Source organism: Phacochoerus africanus, chromosome 1 (genome assembly GCF_016906955.1).
Source record: "Phacochoerus africanus isolate WHEZ1 chromosome 1, ROS_Pafr_v1, whole genome shotgun sequence".
Taxonomy (NCBI): domain Eukaryota; kingdom Metazoa; phylum Chordata; class Mammalia; order Artiodactyla; family Suidae; genus Phacochoerus; species Phacochoerus africanus.
Window position 1 is genome coordinate 59,702,803 of NC_062544.1, and position 22,248 is coordinate 59,725,050.

At 46.9% G+C, this 22,248-nt stretch overlaps 1 protein-coding gene across 4 annotated transcripts in view; it reads right to left on the reverse strand.

The window, feature by feature from the left end:
- RAI14 (retinoic acid induced 14) overlaps positions 1-22,248 on the reverse strand; it is a 168,257-nt gene that overhangs the window by 54,175 nt on the left and 91,834 nt on the right. For all 4 annotated transcript variants that reach the window (XM_047767344.1, XM_047767330.1, XM_047767338.1 and 1 more), the window contains one exon: positions 7,872-8,002. In XM_047767344.1, coding sequence (XP_047623300.1) covers positions 7,872-8,002 — 131 coding nt within the window. The remainder of the gene's footprint in view (positions 1-7,871; positions 8,003-22,248) is intronic.

The following is a 22,248-nucleotide window of genomic DNA, read 5'->3' on the forward strand; positions in this document are numbered from 1 at the left end:
TGCATTCTCATGGATATTAGTTTTGGGTTCCTAACCTGCTGAGCCACAACAGGAACGAATGTGGGGGGGGGGGCACATTTTGGAAGGTGTGAATTTCAGGGACACAGGTGAAGAAGCAGGAGTGTTTCCAAAGGGCCCACACAAGTTGAGCGACCTCAAGGGCCTCAACCCTGGAACCGTCCGGTGGTGGCCAGCATGAGAACCTCCCGCCCTAGGTGCTCTCTGCCCTCCTGGACTGAGAGGAGGTCACTGTGCAAGTGAGCTGACAGCCACACCATCCGCCCCTGTTCCGCCCTTGCTCACAGCCAACTCCATTTCCCAGGCTCTCCTGACCTCTGCAAACAGGGCAGGTCAGGAGGCCCGGGAGGAGGGGCAAAGCCAGACCGCTGCAACCCTGGGCAACAATGAGCCATGCGAGTGTCTAAAATCCTTCCTTCTCAATCTACTTAATCCAGCTTTGCAAACAGGTTTTAAATGAAAAGCCTGTGATCCCACCAATATTTTAATCAGTGTCGTTCTTAATCCCTAAATCCATTCTCATCAATTTGTATGACGTCCCTGGTTACAAATATTCCTTCTAAAGAACAGTTAATTTTATTTCCATGCACAAGCTCATGTGTACGTGTGTGTGTGCATGTGCGTGCGTATGCTGGAAAAAAATCCACCCAGGCTCCCTGGTGGGAGCCCACCTGGACCCATCACGGGGCAAAAACATGTTGGGAAGCTTTGGCCTCAGAACCTGGGGTTTCAGTGCAGAGTGCCTAGCGCCGTGGTTCTCAGTTTGGGCTGATCATTCGAGCCACCCTGGAACAACCCCATGCCCAGACTGCAGCTCACACCAATTACACAGGTATCTCTGAGGGGGACGCCCTGCACTTTTCAAAGCTGTCCAGGTGATTCTACTAGGAGTCAGGTGGAGAGCCACTGATGTAGTATCAAGTGGGCCCCTGACCTTGAACTGCCAGGATAAGCTCAGAAGGAAGGGGAGGAAACCATGACCACGGTGTCGTTTCTCTTTTCAACTGGGGATAACCTCCATCCACGCCGTTACCAGCATCTACTCGGTCCTCCGCTTCCCCTGCCCCCACCCACATCCTCTAACCCATTCTCTCGTGCCTTCCAGCACAGCTCAGGCAGGAAGCGGTCCTTCGCTATCATGGTGCTCCGCCACCTCATCCCATCTTGAACCCCTTCCAGTTAATATTTTATGATTTAGCACGTGGTGATGCCCCGGCACGTCCACTGGTCTTGTCCTCTCAGTCAGATACTCTGCATCTTACAGACAGGACCACAATTTCTCCTCCTTTTATATGTGCTTATGGCAGATTTTGGGACATTTTAAGCAAAAAAGTTTGGAACACTGCAGTACCTCCCAACTAAAAGCAAACGCTTGGGGGGACATTTGCACGGTTGGGACAGATGTTCCGTCACCTTCAAAAATTGGCTTGACCAAAAGCAGAGTAGAGAGGCTATGCAGCCGTCATAGCCTCTGTTCATCCTGCTGCCAAATATTAACAGGATTTAATATTAGACGGGACACAGGGTGACTTTGCCTGGAAGGCGATTTTGCTGGGAAGGAGGCTGCAGTGACACATAAAGTACACAGTAGTTTCAGGAAAATGAATTTGGCACCCGTGTGTGAGAGGACCTGGAGGAAGGCGACCAGGTGGTAAGGTCTTGATTTCCAAGGCTGAAGTGCTCTGTCCCTATTCTGAGAAAACAGAAAGAGGCAAAGCATAGTAAGCAAGTCACTGGCCAGAGAAGCCCTTTCTCATCCTGAGCTGCAGAATTCATGGATGGCCCCCCTCCCCTATTTTATAGGGACGTTCCACCGAGTCATCTAAAAACACTCGTGCAAGTTCTTGTTTCCGAAGCCAAAAAAAGATCAGGTTTCTGAAACGTGGGCTCTGGATGCAGACAACATACGTATCTATCTCTCTACACACATGCCTGGGTGGTATTTCTTTAAAACGACAGTCCCAGCAGTGATTTTATTTAGTCTGGTTGTTCCTAAAGCAAACACACACAGCTTTAATTGAGTGCACATCCAAATGTGGGGCAAACCATCTTGAAACAATTAGACTGTGCTATGGGGAGAGGTCTTAAGGCAACAGCACCCTCCCACTGCCTCACCTCCACCGTGGAAAGAGAACAGATGGGCCAAGGGAAGCCAAGCCAGACTCCATAAACACAACCACAGCTGCAACTCGTGGCCCTGCTCTATTTTCTTCTCTTCTGACCCGACGCACCGCTCTTCTTGCACTCTTTCCGAAATGAATTCCATTCATCCACTTGCTTTTGCTTTTCGAAAACCTCTCTTTGATCAGTGTTTTAGAGGGAGGGCATTTTCAGACAAGGTTTCTTATCTCTCCCTAAAGGAAATGTTCCAGGAAGAAACTGAAAAGTCTGAGGAATTACCAAACCACCCATCTGGTTATTGACCTTGGGTTATGGGGCTTCTGGAGAATGTCTGCCAAGAGGGCGCCCTCATTCTTGGGACCTTCTGGGTCATCTGGCTCTCTAGGTAGTGAAGGCTGAGTGTTTCTCTACTGCAAGGGCACTGGAGCTGGGAGAGGCAAGCGCCAGGTTGTGATGTTCACCAGGACAGCTTTTTTCCTCCTGGACATCTAGTTAATTCACCCCAACAGCTCTCTGTGAGATATCACCAAAGACAGTGGGTTTCTCCATAAGAGCCATGCTGCAAGGTCACTTCCACCAGTACCAGCCAAATGCCTCTTCTGTGCCTGAACAGTGGGAGAGACCAAGCCAACTACCCAAATCACACAATATCTGTCCTCAGGGAGCTTCTGCGTGTTGCAAGAAATTCAAGTCATGCAGAAAACAAAGATCTTCTTAAAGCTTGGTGTCTGCTCTTGTAACAACATCAAGCTCTAAATCAAGATTCTAGTATTTCAAAGAGAAGAAAAATCAAAAGACTGAGCACATCGGGGAGGAAGGCATTCTGAGCCAGAGAACCTGGGGCAAACATATGGATGGGCTTCCGTGCAAGGAGGGCAGGGAGCAGACAGCGCCACCTCCTCTGGAAGGAAGTACGAGAGAACAGGGAGCTGAGTTTGGGCAGGGCCACCAGGAGGTCCTGGAAAGCCAAGATCAGGATGCTAGGCTGTCGGACAGTAAGAACACTTTGTGCATTATCAGGCAAAATGACGAAATGGGTTATCCCAAACACTCTTAGAAAAGCGCTTCCAAACCAATTCTGATATGGAGGTGTATATACATCAAATGGTAAATTTCCTGTTGTGGCTCAGTGGGTTACGAACCCAACTAGTATCCATGAGCATGCAGGTTTTTTTTGGGGGGGGCGGGGGGCACACCCGCGGCATGTGGAGGTTCCCAGGCTAGGGGCTGCATCGGAGCTGTAACTGCTGGCTTACACCACAGCCACAGCAACACTGAATCTGAGCCGTGTCTGCGACCCACACACCTCAGCTCATGGCAGCACTGGATCCTTAACCCATTGAGTGAGGCCAGGGCTCAAACCTGCATCCTCATGGATGCTAGTCAGATTCGTTTCTGCTGAACCACGACGGGAACTCCAGGATGCAAGTTTGATCCCTAGCCTCACTCAGTGGGTTAAGGAACCGGTATTGCTGTGAGCTGGGTGAAGGTCGCAGACGTGGCTTGGATCCCATGTTGCTGTGGCTGTGGCATAGGCCTGCAGCTGCAGCTCTGATTCGACCCCTGGCCTGGAATGCATATGCCACAGATGCAGCCATAGAAATAAAAATAAATAAAAAGATAAATAAATCAAAGGGTAAACCCTCACGAGCAGACAGAGAATGAGGCAAGTCCTGTCAAGGACCTAACTTTCAGTTGTGTGATCTGGTCATACCCTTTGGAGACACGTGCAAAACATTCGATAACCCGTCCACCAACAAACACTGGCCTTGCAAGCCCCACGGGGCTGGGTGAAGCCCAGAGCTCCAGCACGACGGATGCACCGCATTGGTCTGTCATCAATTCAGGATGGCTGCTAGGACAGTTCTCAGTTCACCTGCTACCACACCAATGCATTTGGGAAGAACAGAACCAAGAACACTGGAGTCTCCGGAGCTTGAAGGAGACACAGGTACACTCAGGCAGGAAGGCACAGATTAGACTAACCCGAATCCATGAGTGCAGGCTTCCAGCAGCGGGAAGGCTGAAGCCAAGGGAAGAGCCCTGCTTGGGGCTCCCTGTGACAACAGAACGCCTGGCCCCCCAGAAATCACATGGTACCAGAGGGAAGGAGAGATGGTTTCCCACCCCACAGCCCCCGCCTTGTTCTCAATACCAAGACTATTAGATGTGAATGAAAATGTGAAGCCAGATAGACTTAATTCCACAGTGCCTTTGAAAACTACATTCTTATGGTTATCAGTTAATAGTTTTAATCATCAAAAGGAATAGCTCAAGCAGAGAAGTTAAATGTTGGCAGATGATGACTTAAAAAAATAATGACCTCCTCTCTTCTTTTTCTGTAGAGTTCCTCAAGCTTTCTACTTAAGTGTCACTGAAGGCAAAGGTGGGTTGTAAGTGCAAAGATACAGATGATAGAATTGGTTCTAGAGTTAATTCAGGGAGAGCTGTATCATGTAGGCCTTAGTTTTAGCATCTTCCAAATGGAGGTGTTGTTTTTTTTTTTAATAACCGCTGTGGGCACTTCTATAGCTGAACATGAATAGAATGAATACTGACTCATGCTACAATGAGGACCAACCTTGAAAACATTATGCTAAGTGAAAGAAGTCAGAGACAAAGGGCTCTGTATGCATGATTCTATTTATAGGAAATAGCCAGAACAGGCAAATTCATAGAGACAGAAAGCAGATCAGTGGTTGCCAGGGCAAGAGGAAGGGGAAGTTGAGGAATGTCACTCTTTAATGGGTATGGGTTTCTTTTGAGGTGAGGAAAAAAAATTTGGGGACGAGATGATGACAATGGTTGCACAGACGTAATGCCACTGAAATGTATATTTTAAAATAGTTAAAGTGGTCAATGTTATGATATGTATATTTTATACTGAAAAAGAGAGAGAGAGAAGACAAAAGAGTCTGGCCAGCTACTCTATAATAATAAATGTCTTAAAAGAAATGGCACAGATTGATAAACGTGATCACGATTGTGGTGAAGCTGCTAATCCAAACTTTTCCATCTTTTTAAAGTGAGTCTTGTCTTGGATGAAACTATCCCAAACAGTTCTGTCCCCTTCCTCTGGAGTAGCTATAAAAGGTTGTCTTGTACAGATACCTTGCAAAGCCAGAATGAGAGGGGGAAGAGCCAGGAAGGCTGTATCATTGTACAAATGATACTAAAGCACCATGCCTGCCACCAAACACCTCAAGACAGGCCTGGGGTGTGACCTCTGCCACAGTGCCTCAGACAGCACTGGCATCATGGGAAGAGGTTAACTGACACATCCAACAAATATTTACTGACTATCCACTACAAAGAAAGCCGATGGCTAGATGATATAATTACAGCAGCAAACTACAAGGTCAGAGGACCTTCTATCAAGGAAATTACAATCTAGAGTCCAAGAGAGATAAGAACAAAAAGTCACCTAACTGTTGAGTTGGCAAGTGACACAACAAAGTATCAGCCAACACCCAAAGCCCCCTACTCTTGGGCGTCCTGAGAACTGAGTCAGAGCTCGCAGGGATATGGCCCTGTGCCTACACCTGAGAGACAGGCCTCTGCCAAGGAGGAGGTCAAACCCAGACTGTGGGGTGGTGCTCAGCCTGGGGTGACTGGCAGAGAGGACAAGCCCAGCTCCCAGAGGACAAGGCTCTGCCATGAACAAGAATGCTCTCCTCTTCCCTTTGTCTACCAACTAGCCTGGTCCCTACATAAAGCTCAGCCTCATAAGCCATCCTGAAGCTCCCAAAACAGCAGGGTGGGTGCCTATGCTATGGGATCAATAGGTGCTGAGAAGAGGGGTTAAATGGGCAATACCTGCTAAAATGTAACAATCTTCTGACAGTGTGCCTTGTATGCTTGATAGCTATCCTTCAATCTAGAGTCAATCTAGGTGTTTTTTTTTTTTTTTTTTTGTCTTTAGGGCCTCACCCGCGGCCCATGGAGGTTCCCAGGCTAGGGGTCGAATTAGAGCCGTACCTGCTGGCCTACACCACAGCCATTCCAACAAGGAATCCAAGCCGTGTCTGCAACCTACACCACAGCTCACGGCAATGCCAGATCCTTAACCCACTGAGCAAGGCCAGGGATCAAACCTGCAACCTCATGGTTCCTAGTCAGATTCATTTATGCTGAGCCATGATGGGAACTCCAAGAATCAACCTAGTTTCCAGATAATGGTTCTCTCTGGTTGAACCCCCATGGGATACTTTAAAAAATAATGATTCCTGGGCCTCTCCCTAGACCAAAAGATTCAAAATATCTGAGGTGGGCACCAATTTTTTTAAAAAAGCACCCCAGGAGATTCTAGGGCTGGAACTGCCAGGATTGAGCTGCCAGGACTGAGCACTACTAACCTAGGTCAAGAAGGGAAGGGACTTGGCTCTATCAAGGGCCTACTGTGGGCATGGTGCTGTGCAGCGATGTAAGAACAGTACCTATAGCTATGGGTGCCCTCTCAGACACATTCTGGCCATGAGTGTCATGGCCCATAGGAGCAACACTCAACCTTGGAGGGACAGGGGATCAGGAGTAGATACCCCAGTTTCCTTACCCCTTCAGCGGGATTAACTCTGAGGCATAGTCTAAACCTGGGGTAAGCAAGCTAGTTCTGTAAGTGAACTAGTTAGGATGTTTAGGCTTTGTGGGCCCTATTGTCCTTGCTTTACTATTCAAATCTGCCTTTGCAGCACAGAAGCAGCCACGGACAAGGCTGAAGGAATGCCTATGGCTGCATTCTAATAAAACTTTATTTACAAAGACAGACAGTGGGCCATAGCTGGCCACCCCCTGCCCTAAGTCTGGGCAGATTCCCAGACGTTCTCAGTGGGAATGAGTCTCAGTTGCCCAGAGCAGTAACCTGTCGATAACATGCTTTTTAGGCTAAGGTCCCTACACGCTCATTATCCCAGACACTCCTACTGTGTGTGCTCCAGGGGACCATGGGCTGTAAATATTATCTTGCATTCAAATCCCCACCTCACAGCCTGCTTCTGAGGGCAACCAACAAATGTCAGTTTCTTGTTCTGTTCTCCTAACTACCCTAGTGGATGAATGCTATCATCTCCACTGTATAGTGAAGAAATTGGGGTTCAAGGACTGCACAGCTCCTAAGTGATGGAGTCCAGATGAAAAGTCTATAAAGTCAATAATTTATAATATGACCAGAGAAAGGATGGATGCATACAAATAAACAAGCAAATACACACCCCATAGACAGACAGACATAGAAATACTTAGATATACAGTTTTAATTATGGTGGGCAAGAGTACAGCATATGGCAAGTCATAAGCAAAACTCATTACTTATGTATTTACAGATCCATGTGAAGGAAGGGGTTTTAAAAGGAATAATATAAATAATAAGGTTTAAAGGTTATGAAAAAAAATAACTTTCTCTTTTATGCTGTTTCTAATCGGGGAAAGAATTCGTTCCCCACCTATCAATTAAGTGGATGCAAGCTGGGTGAGATCTTTGGTTCCACCTGGGAACAAGTACAGCCATTCAAGGTAAAGCCCAAATGAGTAATTTGGAACTTGAAGAGAAAGGAACTAGACTAAAATATCCTCTTACATACTCCAATGTAGGGGGTTGGGGTAGGGTGGGGGGCGCATCAATTGCCCAAAAGTCCCCCATAGATGTACTTGCAAAGCTCCCCTAGGGATCCTGAGAATTCCAGGGAACATGGTGAGAACCCAGAAGGGGCAGTTAAAAGACAATTGCTTTAGCTTACGCGGTCTTGCCCTCGCTGTCATGCTTGGTGGCGCTGGCCCCCTTCTTGCCCAGCAGTGAGGCCACCTTCTCCGCGTCTCCGTGCTCCACAGCCTGCAGCAGCCGGTCATCATTCTTGTTCCACTCGTTAGTCTGTGGAGCAAAGAGAGACGCAGAGCTAGTGAGTGACCGTGACCATGGCCACCCAGCCAGCAGGACCTTGGTCCTCCTGCTCCCCAGCCTCCCGTGGCTCAAATCAGCACCTGCCCCCAAATGGGCTACTTGAAAAAATACCTTTCCCTTCACCATGGAGACACCCAGAAAGACTGGTTTCCCAAAAGAAAACATCCACAGTTTGATGAAATAGCAGCCAGACACCAAACTCTGAAGTAAAGCAACGTCTTTCAGCTAAAACGGGGAAGACAACTCAACTTAAAAAGACCAAGAGGCCAGTTTACACATTAGCTTATGTCCAGCTGGTTCCTCAGAACACTGACCTTCGACCTGGTCCGCAGCTCACTGGGCTCATGGTGTTACAGAACCAACTGGCCACCAGCCCAAGGTTACCTGAGGGTGTAGGCACGCACGCTTCTTCACCTGCTTTTGTTAGCACTCTGTCAGGTCTGTTTACTGGACTCAGAGTTTTGAGTTGGCTGCTGATTTTAAGTAGCTGTCTTCGCGCTCAATGGAGTATCACCAGAAACAAAACTTCCTCCTCCACAAGCTATCCCACATCAAACAGCCCTGAGCAAAGCGTCAGCCCCCAGGAGCCTCAGCCCCGACAAAATAATTCTGCGAAACGCTGTAACAATAAAGCCTTCAGATGCATGACAACTAGGTTTCTATTCCTGTGAAAGAAAGAAAGGGTCTCAATATGACAGCAAAAAGAACCTTGAGTACTAAGAAGTGTCCAATGTGAAAAGGCAGTAGTGAGCCATTGAAGATTTTAGAGCAGAGGAGAGAATAAACTCAGTGATGGAAGAGTCATTGGGAGGTGTATAGGGCATGAGGGATTCACGGACGGAGAAAGGATCCTGGGACACATCCAAGCCCCTGGGAAATTCTGCAGGCCCAGTCTGCCCTCCAGACACCCCCACACCCTACCTCTTACTAAGTGTCCTTTCTGGCCCCTCCAGCTGTGTATATCATTACCCTGAAAGAGAATGTTCTCCCCTTCTCAACACTATCTACTGACAGGTCTCTAGGGTGGGCCTATGCTTCCTTGTGCCGAAGAATCTCCAGGCAATTCATATGAAAGGCTTTGCCATGGACCACTTGCATGGTGATCCATGGAAGACACAGAGAAGATGCTGAAGAGTTAAATGCTAACAAGAGGGAATCATTTACAGGACTATACACTCTTCCATGGGCCCAGAAGTGTGCTCATATTTGTCTGCACTGATAGAACTGGGAAATCCAATAAAGACGGTGCCCTCTCAGAGAGCAAGGGAGGGTCTACCAGATGTCCCCAGCACTCCCCCTCCAACCCTGGCCTCCAGGCAGGACATTTAGAGAAAGCCACAGGCTATGGTGGAGTAAAACAGGTGCAACCAACGTTCAAGTCAGCAATGTGGTTCTCTGAGAGGCTCAGGGCTGGACCCCGCCCATTTCTCAGGACTCTCTCCTTCCCCCACGGCCTTCACTGAGTCCAAGAAGGAGGTAGGTTTGAATGGAAATCAGAAGTCTGTCCTCTAGGCTGTAGGAAGCCCAGAACTCTAGATGGACACCTACATGCCATGGACCTCAAGTCACACAAAAAACCTCTGTGCCTCAGTTGCCCAAGGCTTTGGACTAGAAGACCACTGTGATTCCTCTAAAGCTTAAAAGGTTTAATCTATACAATGCCCCAGACCAAACTCTGCTGGGAATTATTCTAGAACAGTACTGTCTGCAGTAATGGAAATGTTCTATATCTTCATTGTCCCAAATGGCAGCTACTGGGCCTGTGATTCTCAACCAGGGGTGACCCTGCCTCTCAGGGGACATGTGGCGACCTCTACAGGCAGTTTCGATTGTCACGACTAGGGAGGGCTACAGCATCCAGGCTGCTAAATACCCTACAGTGCACAGGACAGCCCTCTCCCCCCAACATGGAATCATCTGGCCCCAAATACCACTCTTGAATTAGCCACATGTGGCTCGTGAGCACTGGAAATGTGATCAGTGTGACTGAGGAACCACATTCTTCCTGTTAATTTCAGACTTCAAGGGCTACTCGCCAGTGGCTATCATACAGAGCAGTGCAGTGCTACATGAAGGGTCTCTAAATAAATATTTTTTAACAAAGAAAGAACATTCATTCACGCTTCTCCCACAGCAATCAGCTTCCGCACAAAGAAGACATTAGGTTTTATCTTCAGTTACAAACCAGACCTCCTACCGAAGGGGAACTTTTTTTTTTGTTCGTCTTTTTTTTTTTTTTTTTCTTTCCATTTCTTGGGCCACTCCCACAGCATATGGACGTTCCCAGGCTAGGGGTCCAATTGGGGCTGTAGCCACCGGCCTACACCACAGCCACAGCAATGCGGGATCCAAGCCGCGTCTGCAACCTACCCCACAGCTCATGGCAACGCCGGATCCTTAACCCGCTGAGCAAGGCCAAGGATCGAACCCGCAACCTCACAGTTCCTAGTCGGATTCGTTAACCACTGAGCCACGACAGGAACTCCTGGAAGGGGAACTTAATAAGTATACTGCCCAAGGAACAAGCATTTGTTAGAGGAACAGCAAGCTTTACTGAACAAGATGGACCAAGCACCAAGAAACAGACTGCAGCTTATATCCCCCAGACTACATTTTACAAGCCAAAACAAAACAAAACAAAAAGTTTCCTGAAGCCATTGAGGACCCTTTATTCCCACCTACATTATCCTAAATGCTGCAGTATTAGTGTCATCTTTTACGATACTTCCCTAACTTAAACTGAGCAAATTAAAACTGGATTGGGAAGATCAAAAGGATATTACATCTCAGAGGACGTGAGTGAAAATGCTTAAGCAAAGAAAGCCCACATGAAAGGATTTTCCTTCTCAGTGCCTCTAAGTCACTCAGATCTTAGGTAGAGAAAAATCTGATTGCTGGGGCTCCCTAAAATTAGTTACACATGGATCCTTAGGGAGTTCAGTTTCCGTAGGACATAGCAAGAAAGAGTCCCCATCCAGTACTCATTGGAAGGCAAGGTCAATGGCATATCCCTGGAGGTCTAAAATTCTCTTTTACCTCTGTTGTCAAACCCAAGTCTGTGCACCAGTGCCCAGTTAGGCCAAACGAACCAAGACATCGGAGTCTGGAGCAGAGGAAGGTTTATTGCAGAGCCAAGCAAGGAAACCAGGTAGCTCATGCTCAAAAGACCCAAACTCCCCCAGGGCTTTCAGAGGAGAGTTTTGTTTTTAGATTTTTTTTTTTTTTTTTTTTTTGCTTTTTAGGGCTGCACCTGCAGCATATAGAGGTTCCCAGGCTAGGGGTCAAACTGGAGCTGCTGTGCCTAGGCCACAACCACACTAAAGCTGGATCCAAGACACATCTGCAAATTACACCACAGCTCACAGCAACGCTAGATCCTTAACCCACTGGGCGAGGCCAGGGATCAAACCTGAAACCTCATGGATCCTAGTCAGATTTATTTCTGCTGCGCCACAATGGGAACTCTGCTTTCAGAGGAGAGTTTTTAAAGGCAGTTTTTGTTTTTCATTAGGGCCGCACCTGCGGCATACGGAGGTTCCCAGGCTAGGGGTCGAATCGGAGCTGTAGCTGCCAGCCTACGCCAGAGCCACAGCAACGCGGGATCTGAGCCGCGTCTGCAACCTACACCACAGCTTCACGGCAACGCCGGATCATTAACCCACTGAGCAAGGCCAGGGATCGAACCTGAAACCTCACGGTTTCTAGTCGGATTCGTTAACCACTGAGACATGACAGGAACTCTGAAAGGCAGTTTTTGGAGTGAGGGTGGTAGGGGTTGTGGCTTCCTTCTGATTGGCTGGTTGTGAGGTAACTCAGTGGTGTTCCAGGAATCCTCTACCTTCTGGTTCAGACCAGTCTGGCATCTCAGAAAGTAGTCAACACCCTCCACCTGCGGTACACAACAGTCTGCGGCACAGATCAGACTGTTGTGTACGTTGCTTCAGGAGGAACTAGGACTCTGTTTTATCGCCAAACTACTGTTTCTTGACTGCTTTTCCTCTGCTCTGTACCCCTTCACTTCCCTGATTAGTAACTGCTTCAGTCTGTTCTTTGAAACTCAGAGAAGATCTAAGAGGCTGAAGCCTTTTTTCCTACAAACAAGAAATGGGGGACACAGCAAAGCTCTTACACGTGGGAGCACCCTGCAGGGTCCTGCCATTTTTTCAATCCCCTCTTACCTGGGATGCTCCTCAATCCTGAGGGAAATAGGAACGGGACAAGAAAGGGAAGAAAGTTCTGCATAAAGAGGTTAATCAGAAACGTGGCAGAGGAACTGGGTTTCAGCAGGACTCAGTTTTATAGTCTCTCCTCAGTGTAAGCCACAAGTTATTTTTCTCTTAGAGAAGAAGCAGCCAAAAGAACATGGCTGCCCACATGCAAAAATTTAGTTAATAGGAGTTCCCATTGTGGCTCAGTGGTTAACGAATCCGACTAGGAACCATAAGGTTGTGGGTTCGATCCTGGGCCTTGCTCAGTGGGTTAGGGATCCAGCGTTGCCGTGAGCTGTGGTGTAGGTTGCAGACGCGGCTCGGATCCCTGCATCGCTGTGGTGTAGGCCGGTGGCTACAGCTCCAATTCGACCCCTAGCCTGGGAATCTCCATATGCTGTGGGAGCAGCCCAAGAAATGGTAAAAAGTTAAAAAAAACACCACCACCCCCCCAAAAAAAACACATTTAGTTAATAAGTGAAATGTACTTAATTAAATGTATTAACCCCAAAATTTGTCCATGAAGACAGTCCCTTTCTCTTCTTCAATATAACTATTCTATCCAGTGCTATGTTCTATACCGGAAATGCCATGGCCAGTCACAAAATGGGACAAAATATGTGTTTAGTAAACACTTTTCATGTCATTGCTCTTGGGAATCCAGAAGAAAATGCCTCTCTCCCCAGCTCCATCCTTCTGCTGAATGGTACCAAATTGAAATCAAGCAACAAAAGGAACCTTCACAAGTTATCTTGGCCAATCTACTGTCCAAAGATAGGGCTGGTCAGTTAAATAGATCATGATATTGTGCTATAATAAGAAATATATATTTGGTTTTTGTCTGGCACAAAAGCATCTAAAGCCCCTGGAATTTCCTGAATGACAGGGCCCAGAGAAGCATCTTTTGTTATTCATAATAAGCCCCTTTCAACCACACTGAGTTTATGTAAATGAGGAGATGACAGATGGCCAGAATCCCCTATGGACTCTGGACAGGGACTAGTTATCAGAGGAATTAACCAGGTGATTAGAATAGGAACTCTCAGCTCCACTCCTCAACTTTAGGGCTGGGGGTTGAATCAGTCACCAATGGCCAATGACTTCATGAATCATGCCTCTGTCATGGAAGTAGCATAAAAATTCCTAAGGCACAGGGTTCCAAGAGAACTTCCAGGCTGGTGAAACACATCGAGGTGCTGGGAGGGTGGTGGTGCTGGAGATACACATACACACACCAGACCCTGCCCTATGCGTTTCTTCCATTTGGCTGTTCCTGACTTGTACCCTTTATAATAAACTGAGGATAGTAAATGAAGTGCCTTCTTGAGTCTGTGGGCTGTTCCAGCAAATTATCAAACCTGATGAGAGGGGTGTGGGAACCCTTGGACTTTACAGCTGGTCAATCATAAATAAGTTGGCCCGGGACTTAAAATTGGCATCTAAGCGGGGGCAATCTTTGGGACTGAGACCTTAACCTGTGGTCTGATGCCAGCTACAGGGTAGTAGTGTCAGAATGGAACTGAATCGCTGGACATCCAATTTTTGTTGGGAAAGTTAGAGAACTGGTTGTTGATATGAAGGACCCCGCCCCCGCTCCAAAATCTTGTGCTCTAAGCAGATAGGTTAGAGAAGCCCCAGAAAGAGACCAGGAATGGCTTTCTTGACATAAGCAAACCCATTTGGGCCTAAGCCACTTCACGATCTGAGGCTGGCCACAATGCCTGCCCTTGAACAGGTCTCACTAATTACCCATCTCAAGGGAAGAGTACATTGAAGAATAGAGACAAGGCACTTAAATAGCAGTGCCGTGATAGAGCAGAGTCCTGGTCCCTCCACCAGGGGTATACATAATAATACATCTCTGGGTTTTACAGAAACTAAGACCCCCTACCCAGGTGGCAGGTAGAATGGTGACGCTGACCCTCCTGGCTTCAACCAACTAAAGCTAGGACCCTATCAACCTCTGACCCAGACTCTACTGAATTCTCCTCTGCTCAAGCCCTTTCATGACCATGCATGTACTTTCAGCTTAAAACTTCCCCAACTTTACTGTTGGGGAGACCCTGCTTGGGGAAAGATCCAGGGATCTCCTTACACGGTGCAATAAATACTTCTTTGACTTGGTCGAATCTATTGGCTCAACACCCACCAAGATGAGAATTCAGTTTTGGGATAAGTGTCCAAAGAATTTGGGGTTTAGCAGTAGATCACAGGAGGGGTAAAGTGTGAAATTTTTGCCGTAATATTCCAAAGTAATCCACTCAGATGCCGGCATCGAGGAAGGCTTCCTGAGACCACCATCGTGTCAACATCCCCTCTCACTGCTTCCCACGGAAACCTCTACTCTCAGGGCAGGCTCAGCTCTGCCTCCACACTGGGCACCTTGCCCCTTAGGACAGTGTTTCTAACCTATACGTGGGTTAAGCCCATATCACAAAAAAATAGAAAAAAAAAAGTTTTAACCATCAAATGCAATGATATTTAATAAGATTAAATGTTCTATGAAATTTCAGTTTATGTGTATACTGGGGGGGTGATATAAAATGTGTTTCTTGGAGCTCCCGTCGTGGTCAACGAATCCGACTAGGAACCATGAGGTTGCGCGTTCGATTCCTGGCCTTGCTCAGTGGGTTAAGGATCCAGTGTTGCTGTGAGCTGTGGTGTGGGTCAAAGACGCAGCTCGGATGCCGAGTTACTGTGGCTCTGGCGTAGGCCCGTGGCTACAGCTCCCATTTGACCCCTAGCCTGGGAACCTCCATATGCCGAGGGAGTGGCCCTAGAAAAGACAAAAAGAAAAATAAATAAATAAATAAAAATAAATAGAATGTGTTTCTTACTGGGAATCACAATTAAGACATGATGGGCACCCTGCTTCAGAAAACCATCATCTCATCCCCTGCTAAAGCCCAGCTACCACCTTTCCTGGTGGCCTCTCTGGGCTTCTCTGCTCCCTCAGTTCCCAAGGGAGCCACCCACGCATCTCCACTGAAGCCCACAGTCTAGACTGGATGAAAAACATCCTGTCCCGGCTTTTGTTCACCAGCTCAGTGTGTGCTCTGTCTCCCTGTCTTCGGCTCCCTCAAGGCACTGACTGCCTTTATTTCTTACTCTCGTGGTGCCGAGGAAATGCTCAGCATCTGCTGATTTTAGTAGGAGCTTCTTCTTGATTAGCCTGAATCTGACTTAGCAAATATTTCTTTTCATTTCTAAAACTCTTTCATCCTTTTGCAAACAACTACTTAATCATGTTTCAGGGTTTTTTTTTTTTTTTTTTTTTTTTCCTTAAGAGCCTAAACAAATCTAGCTCCCTCAACTTTCCTACTCCATTAACTTCTTTCTCAGGCTAATTTTGCAAGATTTTAATCATAGGTACACTTTCTTCCAATCTCTTCCCCACCAAGGATTCATGCATTTTCCATTCATCTGGTGGACCCAGTGTCTCTCAGCCAGGGGACCACCTGGGAACTAGTTAAATATGTAGACTCCCAGGCCCCATCCTGGAGAGTCCCAGCCCAGTGATCTGGGGTGGGGGGTGGGGAGAGAGCAGTGGACCCATCCAGGTTCAATGAGTGCTGTGATTCTCACTGAACGTTTGAGGACAACTGGAACCTAGGTTAAGAATCAGCAGAGTTTACTTGAAAGGATTTTCTTCCACCACAAGGTGTGTGAATAGGGCAAGGATAGGGCAAGGATAGGCGTTCCCATCGTGGCACAGTGGAAATGAATCTGACTAGGAACCATGCGGTTGCAGGTTCGATCCCTGGCCTCGCTCAGTGGGTTAAGGATCTTGCCCACAAAGGGCCTGGCACATAATAGACACCCAAAATGGTGATGACGGTCAGGCTTGAATTAGGTGAGCCAGCAGAGCTGGCTCCTTTTTTTGGTTCATGCTCTGTGAGTCTTTACAATTTAGGACTGATGGCCCTCTATCCTTTAATGCAGATAATGCATTAAATCTGCAAATTTTCTATGATGCACCTTAAACAAAAATCACATTTTAAAGGGCTCTAGAGAAAACATTCACAGACATGAAATTAACTATTTTAGGGCCTATGGCTCACTTCTTGGAGACTGTTTAAACAGACGCTATTTCAACAGAGCAACTGGGCCACATTTGCAAGTTCAGGAAGCCATATGTTACGCTCTGGAGACATGTGTAATGTGTCAGCTCTGAAGGGCAGCATGTGGGAAACACAGATCTTACCTTCAATGTGGGCTCCAAACATTCCTGCTAATATATCACAAGTGGGATTTCCAAGGGTTGGCCTGTAAGTGTCCTATTCATCAAATCATTTCCAAATGACGCTCTCTTGCTTAAGAGCTTCCCTCCTCTTGCAGCTTGGCCTTCTGAAAGACCCGCCAGCCTCCTGCGAGGGTAGCAGACACTGTGTCAACTGTGTGATGAATGCTGGGGCTTTGGCAACTGGCAATGTCTGCCCTTGGCCAGACGTGGCATCATCTTCTTTTATTTTCGTTTAATCACTGGGAACTGAAAAACCAGTGGAAACTGAGTAGTCACAGGCATCTGGCTAGTGGGCAGGTCTGAGTTTTGGGATACACCAACCAAACCAAAATCATCCAGTGGCACAGGGCGATACAGGAAGAGAAAGAGTTTCTTTGACTTTTAGGAAAGATGCTAAAACTCTAAGGATCAAAAATCTGCATGGCTTCTGTTGGATGGAGCTTGAGCAGCCATCTGGAGGCGTCTATTTGCGAGACTATCTTTGGAAATACTGCATTTCTCTCTCTAGTTTACGGAGAGTAGACTGTTTTGCCAAAATCATCAGTTAGGCTAGGATGGAAGTTAGACAAAGTAGACCGTGTTTTCACCACTGGGAAGGTTTCAGGTTTGTACCATCCAGGAAAAAAAAAAAAAAAAAACCAGCACATACCTCATATTTTAAGACAGAGGACAAAAAAACCAGAAAATTTTAAGGCCAGATGACATTTGTTTGCCCCTGTTGACTGTACCAGCCAGTACTTATTAGGTTCCTACCTACTAGGTACAAAGTAACGTTAAAAATTCTATAGATAGGACATTCATGTATCTGTTCATTCACTCTTGACGTACATACTTAGTGCCTCTGCATGAGTGGCATGGTCTTTACTGACTTTTTTATACGGTTTCAGAGATAAAGCAGAACAATATGAGAAATACGCCAAGACAAGAAGCCATCAGAGTGGTAAAGGGGGTGAAACAGGGAATCCACACAATAAAAAGGAGGAACAAATCTCAGCTCGGAGGCAAGGAAGGCTTTTCGGCTGGATAATGAAGTAGACCTTGCCATGAGTAATGTGTCCATTAATGGAGAGAAGACACAACAATTGAAAAACCTAGATGTACTTAGTAGAGAGTGTAAATAGTGAATTGATTCAAGGGAGACCTTACAAGGCTGTTGTCTTGAGCGTCCATAGAAAACCTAGGAAATTACTCATATACCAGGACTCACTAAATCTCACAATTCTGTTTTGAACAAGCCCAGCAGTTTCATAAAGAGCTTTTCTACATAATGCCAGTCATTTCAGACCAACAAGTAAGCTCATCGAAAAATGTGCTCCCTTCTCCTTACATTTTCATGTCAGATTATTCACACATGGAGGTTACAGGGTCTCTGCCAATTACCCCCAAATCTGTCAGCCTCCCCTTAATGAACTGTGTCAGTGATGGCCAAGGTCTTTTCCACAGAAACGCTGAATGCCGTGTCATGGACAGAATACATAATTATAAGCACCTCCATCCAGAGACAGCTGGTGCCCCTGCCTGACCCACTGCACAAACTACCCTTCCCACTGCTGCCTGCCCCCCCACTCATTGCTAGTCACCAAGACCAGGCTACTTCCCCTGGCCAGGGTCTCCCATGTTTCTCTTCTACAGTATTTGGCAACTACAATTAATTACTATTTCTAAAGTATCTTTAAAAGTCTGTCAACCTCTCACTGAACTGGGAGTTCCAGGGCATGGCCAGCGGCCAGCATCTGTCTTGTTCATCATAAAGCCTTGGCCCCTGGCCCACTGCCTGCCAGATGGTAGAGGCTCAGTTCAGAGCTGCATTGAACAGCTCTGTTTTTCTTCCTTCTACCTTGGAAGCCAGTTCTTGATTAACCCCTTCTCCACTGATGCATTTGTCTCAGTCTCCAAGGGCACAGAAAGGCTCCATGATCCTATCAAATTCCTTTCTTTGACTACACGGACCAGTGTTCAAACTTCATATTCCAAAACCATGTCACAGGAGGTAAAACCAGCCTCCAGATAAGTCTGGAAATGGGTAAAGTTGGCTTGACCTTTCAGGGAAAAAAGTGGTTCCATCCAATTCAGTTAGGCCCAAGCACTCAACTATTTTATTTACATACATCAACCAGGTATATATGATATAAAAGTGTATCAGGTACTATGCAAAGTCCTAGAGATCAAAAGATGGAGATGACATAATGTTGACCCCGAAGGAGTTTACATACTTCTGGGGACAAAAACACACCAAATAGCTTCTTACATTATCATCTGTCAGTGCTCAGCCAGCTCTGTGAAACTGAGTCCTCTAAAAGCCCAGAAAAGATACTATCAAAAGTAACTAAAAATGTATAGTTTTACTGAACTATACTATGGCCTCTATGTAATATTACATAAATATAATCATGTAAATGCTATAGAACATTATATAAATGTAGCAATATTACATAATAATATTAATACCAATACAACTTAATATTAACAATAAGCCCACCATGGAGTCCCTGTCGTGGCTCAGTGGAAATGAACTTGAGTAGCATCCATGAGGACACAGGATCAATCCCTGGCCTCACTCAGTGGGTTAAGGATCTGGTGTTGCTGTGAGCTGTGGTGTAGGTCGCAGATGCTGGCTCGGATCTGGCATTGCTGTGGCTGTGGCATAGGCTGGCAGCTACAGCTTCAATTAGACCCCTAGCCTGGGAACCTCCATATGCCACGGGTGTGGCCCCAACAAAACACCCATAAGCCCACCAAGTAGGTACCACATCACTTCACAGATGAGGAAACTGAGGCACAGAGAGGTTAGGAAACTCTTGGTAAAGTTATTCTCAGTTCTCACAAGAGAAGAAAGTTAAAGCAGGTCAATTTAAAATGGAGGCACTTTTTACGATGAGCAGGGTTAAGCGTGTTTACAGACTGAGACAAGTACAAGTATGAGGGGTGGGACACCAGAAGTGAGGATTCGACCCAGGAGGAAGGCTGATCTCTGTCAACTAGAGTCTAGCTCTGCCTCTGAGAAAGGAAGGAGGACGAGAAGGGCGAGGGGAGACACAGTGGGAGAGAGGACATCAGTTCATGTTTTATGGCTTCTGTTTCCTCCAGGAAGCAGGTGGTAAAGTGGGCAGGGCCAGTGGGGGGCTAAGGAGCCTGAAAAATGTTCCCAGTAGCCAGCCTTCCCAATAGCTCCTGGGGGAAGTAAGAAAGGAAACCCACTTGGAATGAGTAACGGGGTTTTCAAGCAGCCCTGAAGGTCCAGCTGAGAGCAGGAATTATAACTCCATAAAGAAGGCATTTAGTGGTGTCGGGTGATTTTTCACTAGAAGCGTTAGGTAGGATGGGAGCAAGGGGTGGGTAGCTTGATCCAGGACTGGAGACTGGAAAGACAGGGAGAGCAGAGATTCCAAGGTCAAGAGGACAGGAGATGCCAGCAGGTGGGTGTTTGGAATGACTGCGGCATCAGGGGTGGATGAGAGCAAGGTCAAGCGCAGAGTCCTACAGACCACAGGCAGGGTGTCTGATGAGTCATTTAGATGAATGTTAAGAGTTCCCAAAATGCTGGCAGAAAGGCAAAGTAGGAGCTAACAGCCAGAGAGTCCCCAAAGATGGTGAAGAGAGTGAGATGAGGGTGGGCCAGCATAACCAAAAAGTGACTGTCAACCGAGCAAGGAGTGATGAGGGTGCATGGTCCGTGGGTCGAGCCTTATAAAGAAATGGCTTTTGGCTGGGGATGTGGGATGGAAATCCTATAAAAATGGATTGTGATGATCACTGTACAACTACAAATGTAATAAATTCATTGAGTAATTAAAAAGAAAGAAAGAAATGGCTTCCCACCATTGACTGAGTTTCTACTGTGTGCTGTTCCTGTCGAGCTGCCCTCAGGAACAGATTCCATTTATATCGCTCTAAGAACCAACACTGGCTTTCGAAGAGCGTCCCTACAAAACTCATGCTCCCCCCACCACCTGAACCCCAGAATGTGATCTTACGTTGGAAAGAGGGTCTTTGCACCTGTAACCCAGTTAAGAGGAGGTTGTTCTGGATGAGGGTGGGGCCCAAGTCCAGCGACTGGTGGAGGAAACAGGAAGGAGGCTGTGTGCTGACAGATGCAGAGGCTGGAGTTTTGCTGCCATTAACCGAGGAAGGCTGGCAACCAGCAGAAGCTCGAAGAGGTGAGGAAAGATTCTTCCCTAGAGACTTTGCAGGGAGTAGGGCCCTGTTGCCACCTTTATATGGGGCTTTAAGCCTCTGGACCTGCAAGACAACACATTTCTGTTGTTTTAAACCACTCGGTTTATGGCCGTTCAGTACGGCCGCTCTAGGAAATTAATACACCATCGTCGTTTTACTGATGAGGAAACCAACTGATGAGAAAATACAAGTATCTTGCCCAAAGTTACAAGGCCAGTAAGTGGAAGAATCAGGATTCGAACCCCATACCTTCGTACCTTTTCCACCGCACAGTCCTGCCCCTCACACGTGATCACGGTGCTGAGGAAGACCAGGCAAGAAGGCAGCCGGCAGCGGCATTTAGCACGTGAGGTAGAAGAACAGACTGCAGTCTGGGGGAACTGAGACTGGAAACTCTGAGCTCTAAGTCCCATCTATTCATTCATTCATTCACTTTGCTTTTTAGGGCTGCACCTGCGGCATATGGAAGTTCCTGGGCTGGGGGTCAAATTGGAGCTGCAGCTGCCAGCCTATACCACAGCCACAGCCGCAGCCACAACAACACGGGATCCAAGCTGCATCCATGACCTACACCACAGCTCACGACAACACTGGATCCTTGACCCCCTGAGCGAGGCCAGGGATCGAACCCACATCCTCACAGACACTTGTGGGGTTAGTTATCACTGAGCCACAAGGGGAACTCCCTCTTAGCAGGAACCACACCTAAAGTAAACTCAATGTGATATATGGAATTTATAGTCATCCAAAAGCATTTAAAGTGTTATTTACAAGCATGTTCACAGTAAGTCCTCTGAGTAGTAAGCTCTTACATATATTTATGTATCATATATAAATGAGATTTGATTTACTCAAAGAAATGCTCACTGCCTAAAGGGAGAGACATGTAACAATGAGTATCCAAAGGTCTGAGCAAGGCTTTTCTTGCACACAGACAGAACACTTGGGGACGTAACTGGCTATAATCCAAGCGCATGCCACAAGAATTTTTGGCATGTATTCGAGCCTAATAGGCAGCTACAACCCCTGAGCTTTGCTCTTTACCCAAGGGGCACAATATAGATTTCATATGAAGTATCCAGATGGAATGATTTCATCCACAAAGTCTTCAGCCAAATGCTTGAGTGTACTTTAAGTGTCCAAATAGTCAGAGCATGGGATCAGGGTGGTCTCTTGACCAGGCATTATGCCCTACATAGGTGTTAACTGATTACCAAGGGACAAAATGAAATCTACAAGCAATGGAAACAGTCTTTGAAGTTATAAATTCTTTTTTTTTTTTTTTGTCTTTTCTAGGGCTGCTCCCACGGCATATGGAGGTTCCCAGGCCAGGGGTGGAAACAGAGCCATAGCCACCGGCCTACGCCAGAGCCACAGCAACGCGGGATCCGAGCTGCATCTGCGACCTACACCACAGCTCAAGGCAATGCCAGATCCTCAACCCACTGAGCAAGGCCAGGAACCGAACCCGCAACCTTATAGTTCCTAGTCAGATTCGTTAGCCACTGCGCCACGACGGGAACTCCTGAAGTTACAAATTCTATAAGAGATCAGCCTGCTCTGCATTTTCTGCTGCCCCACCCCCCATA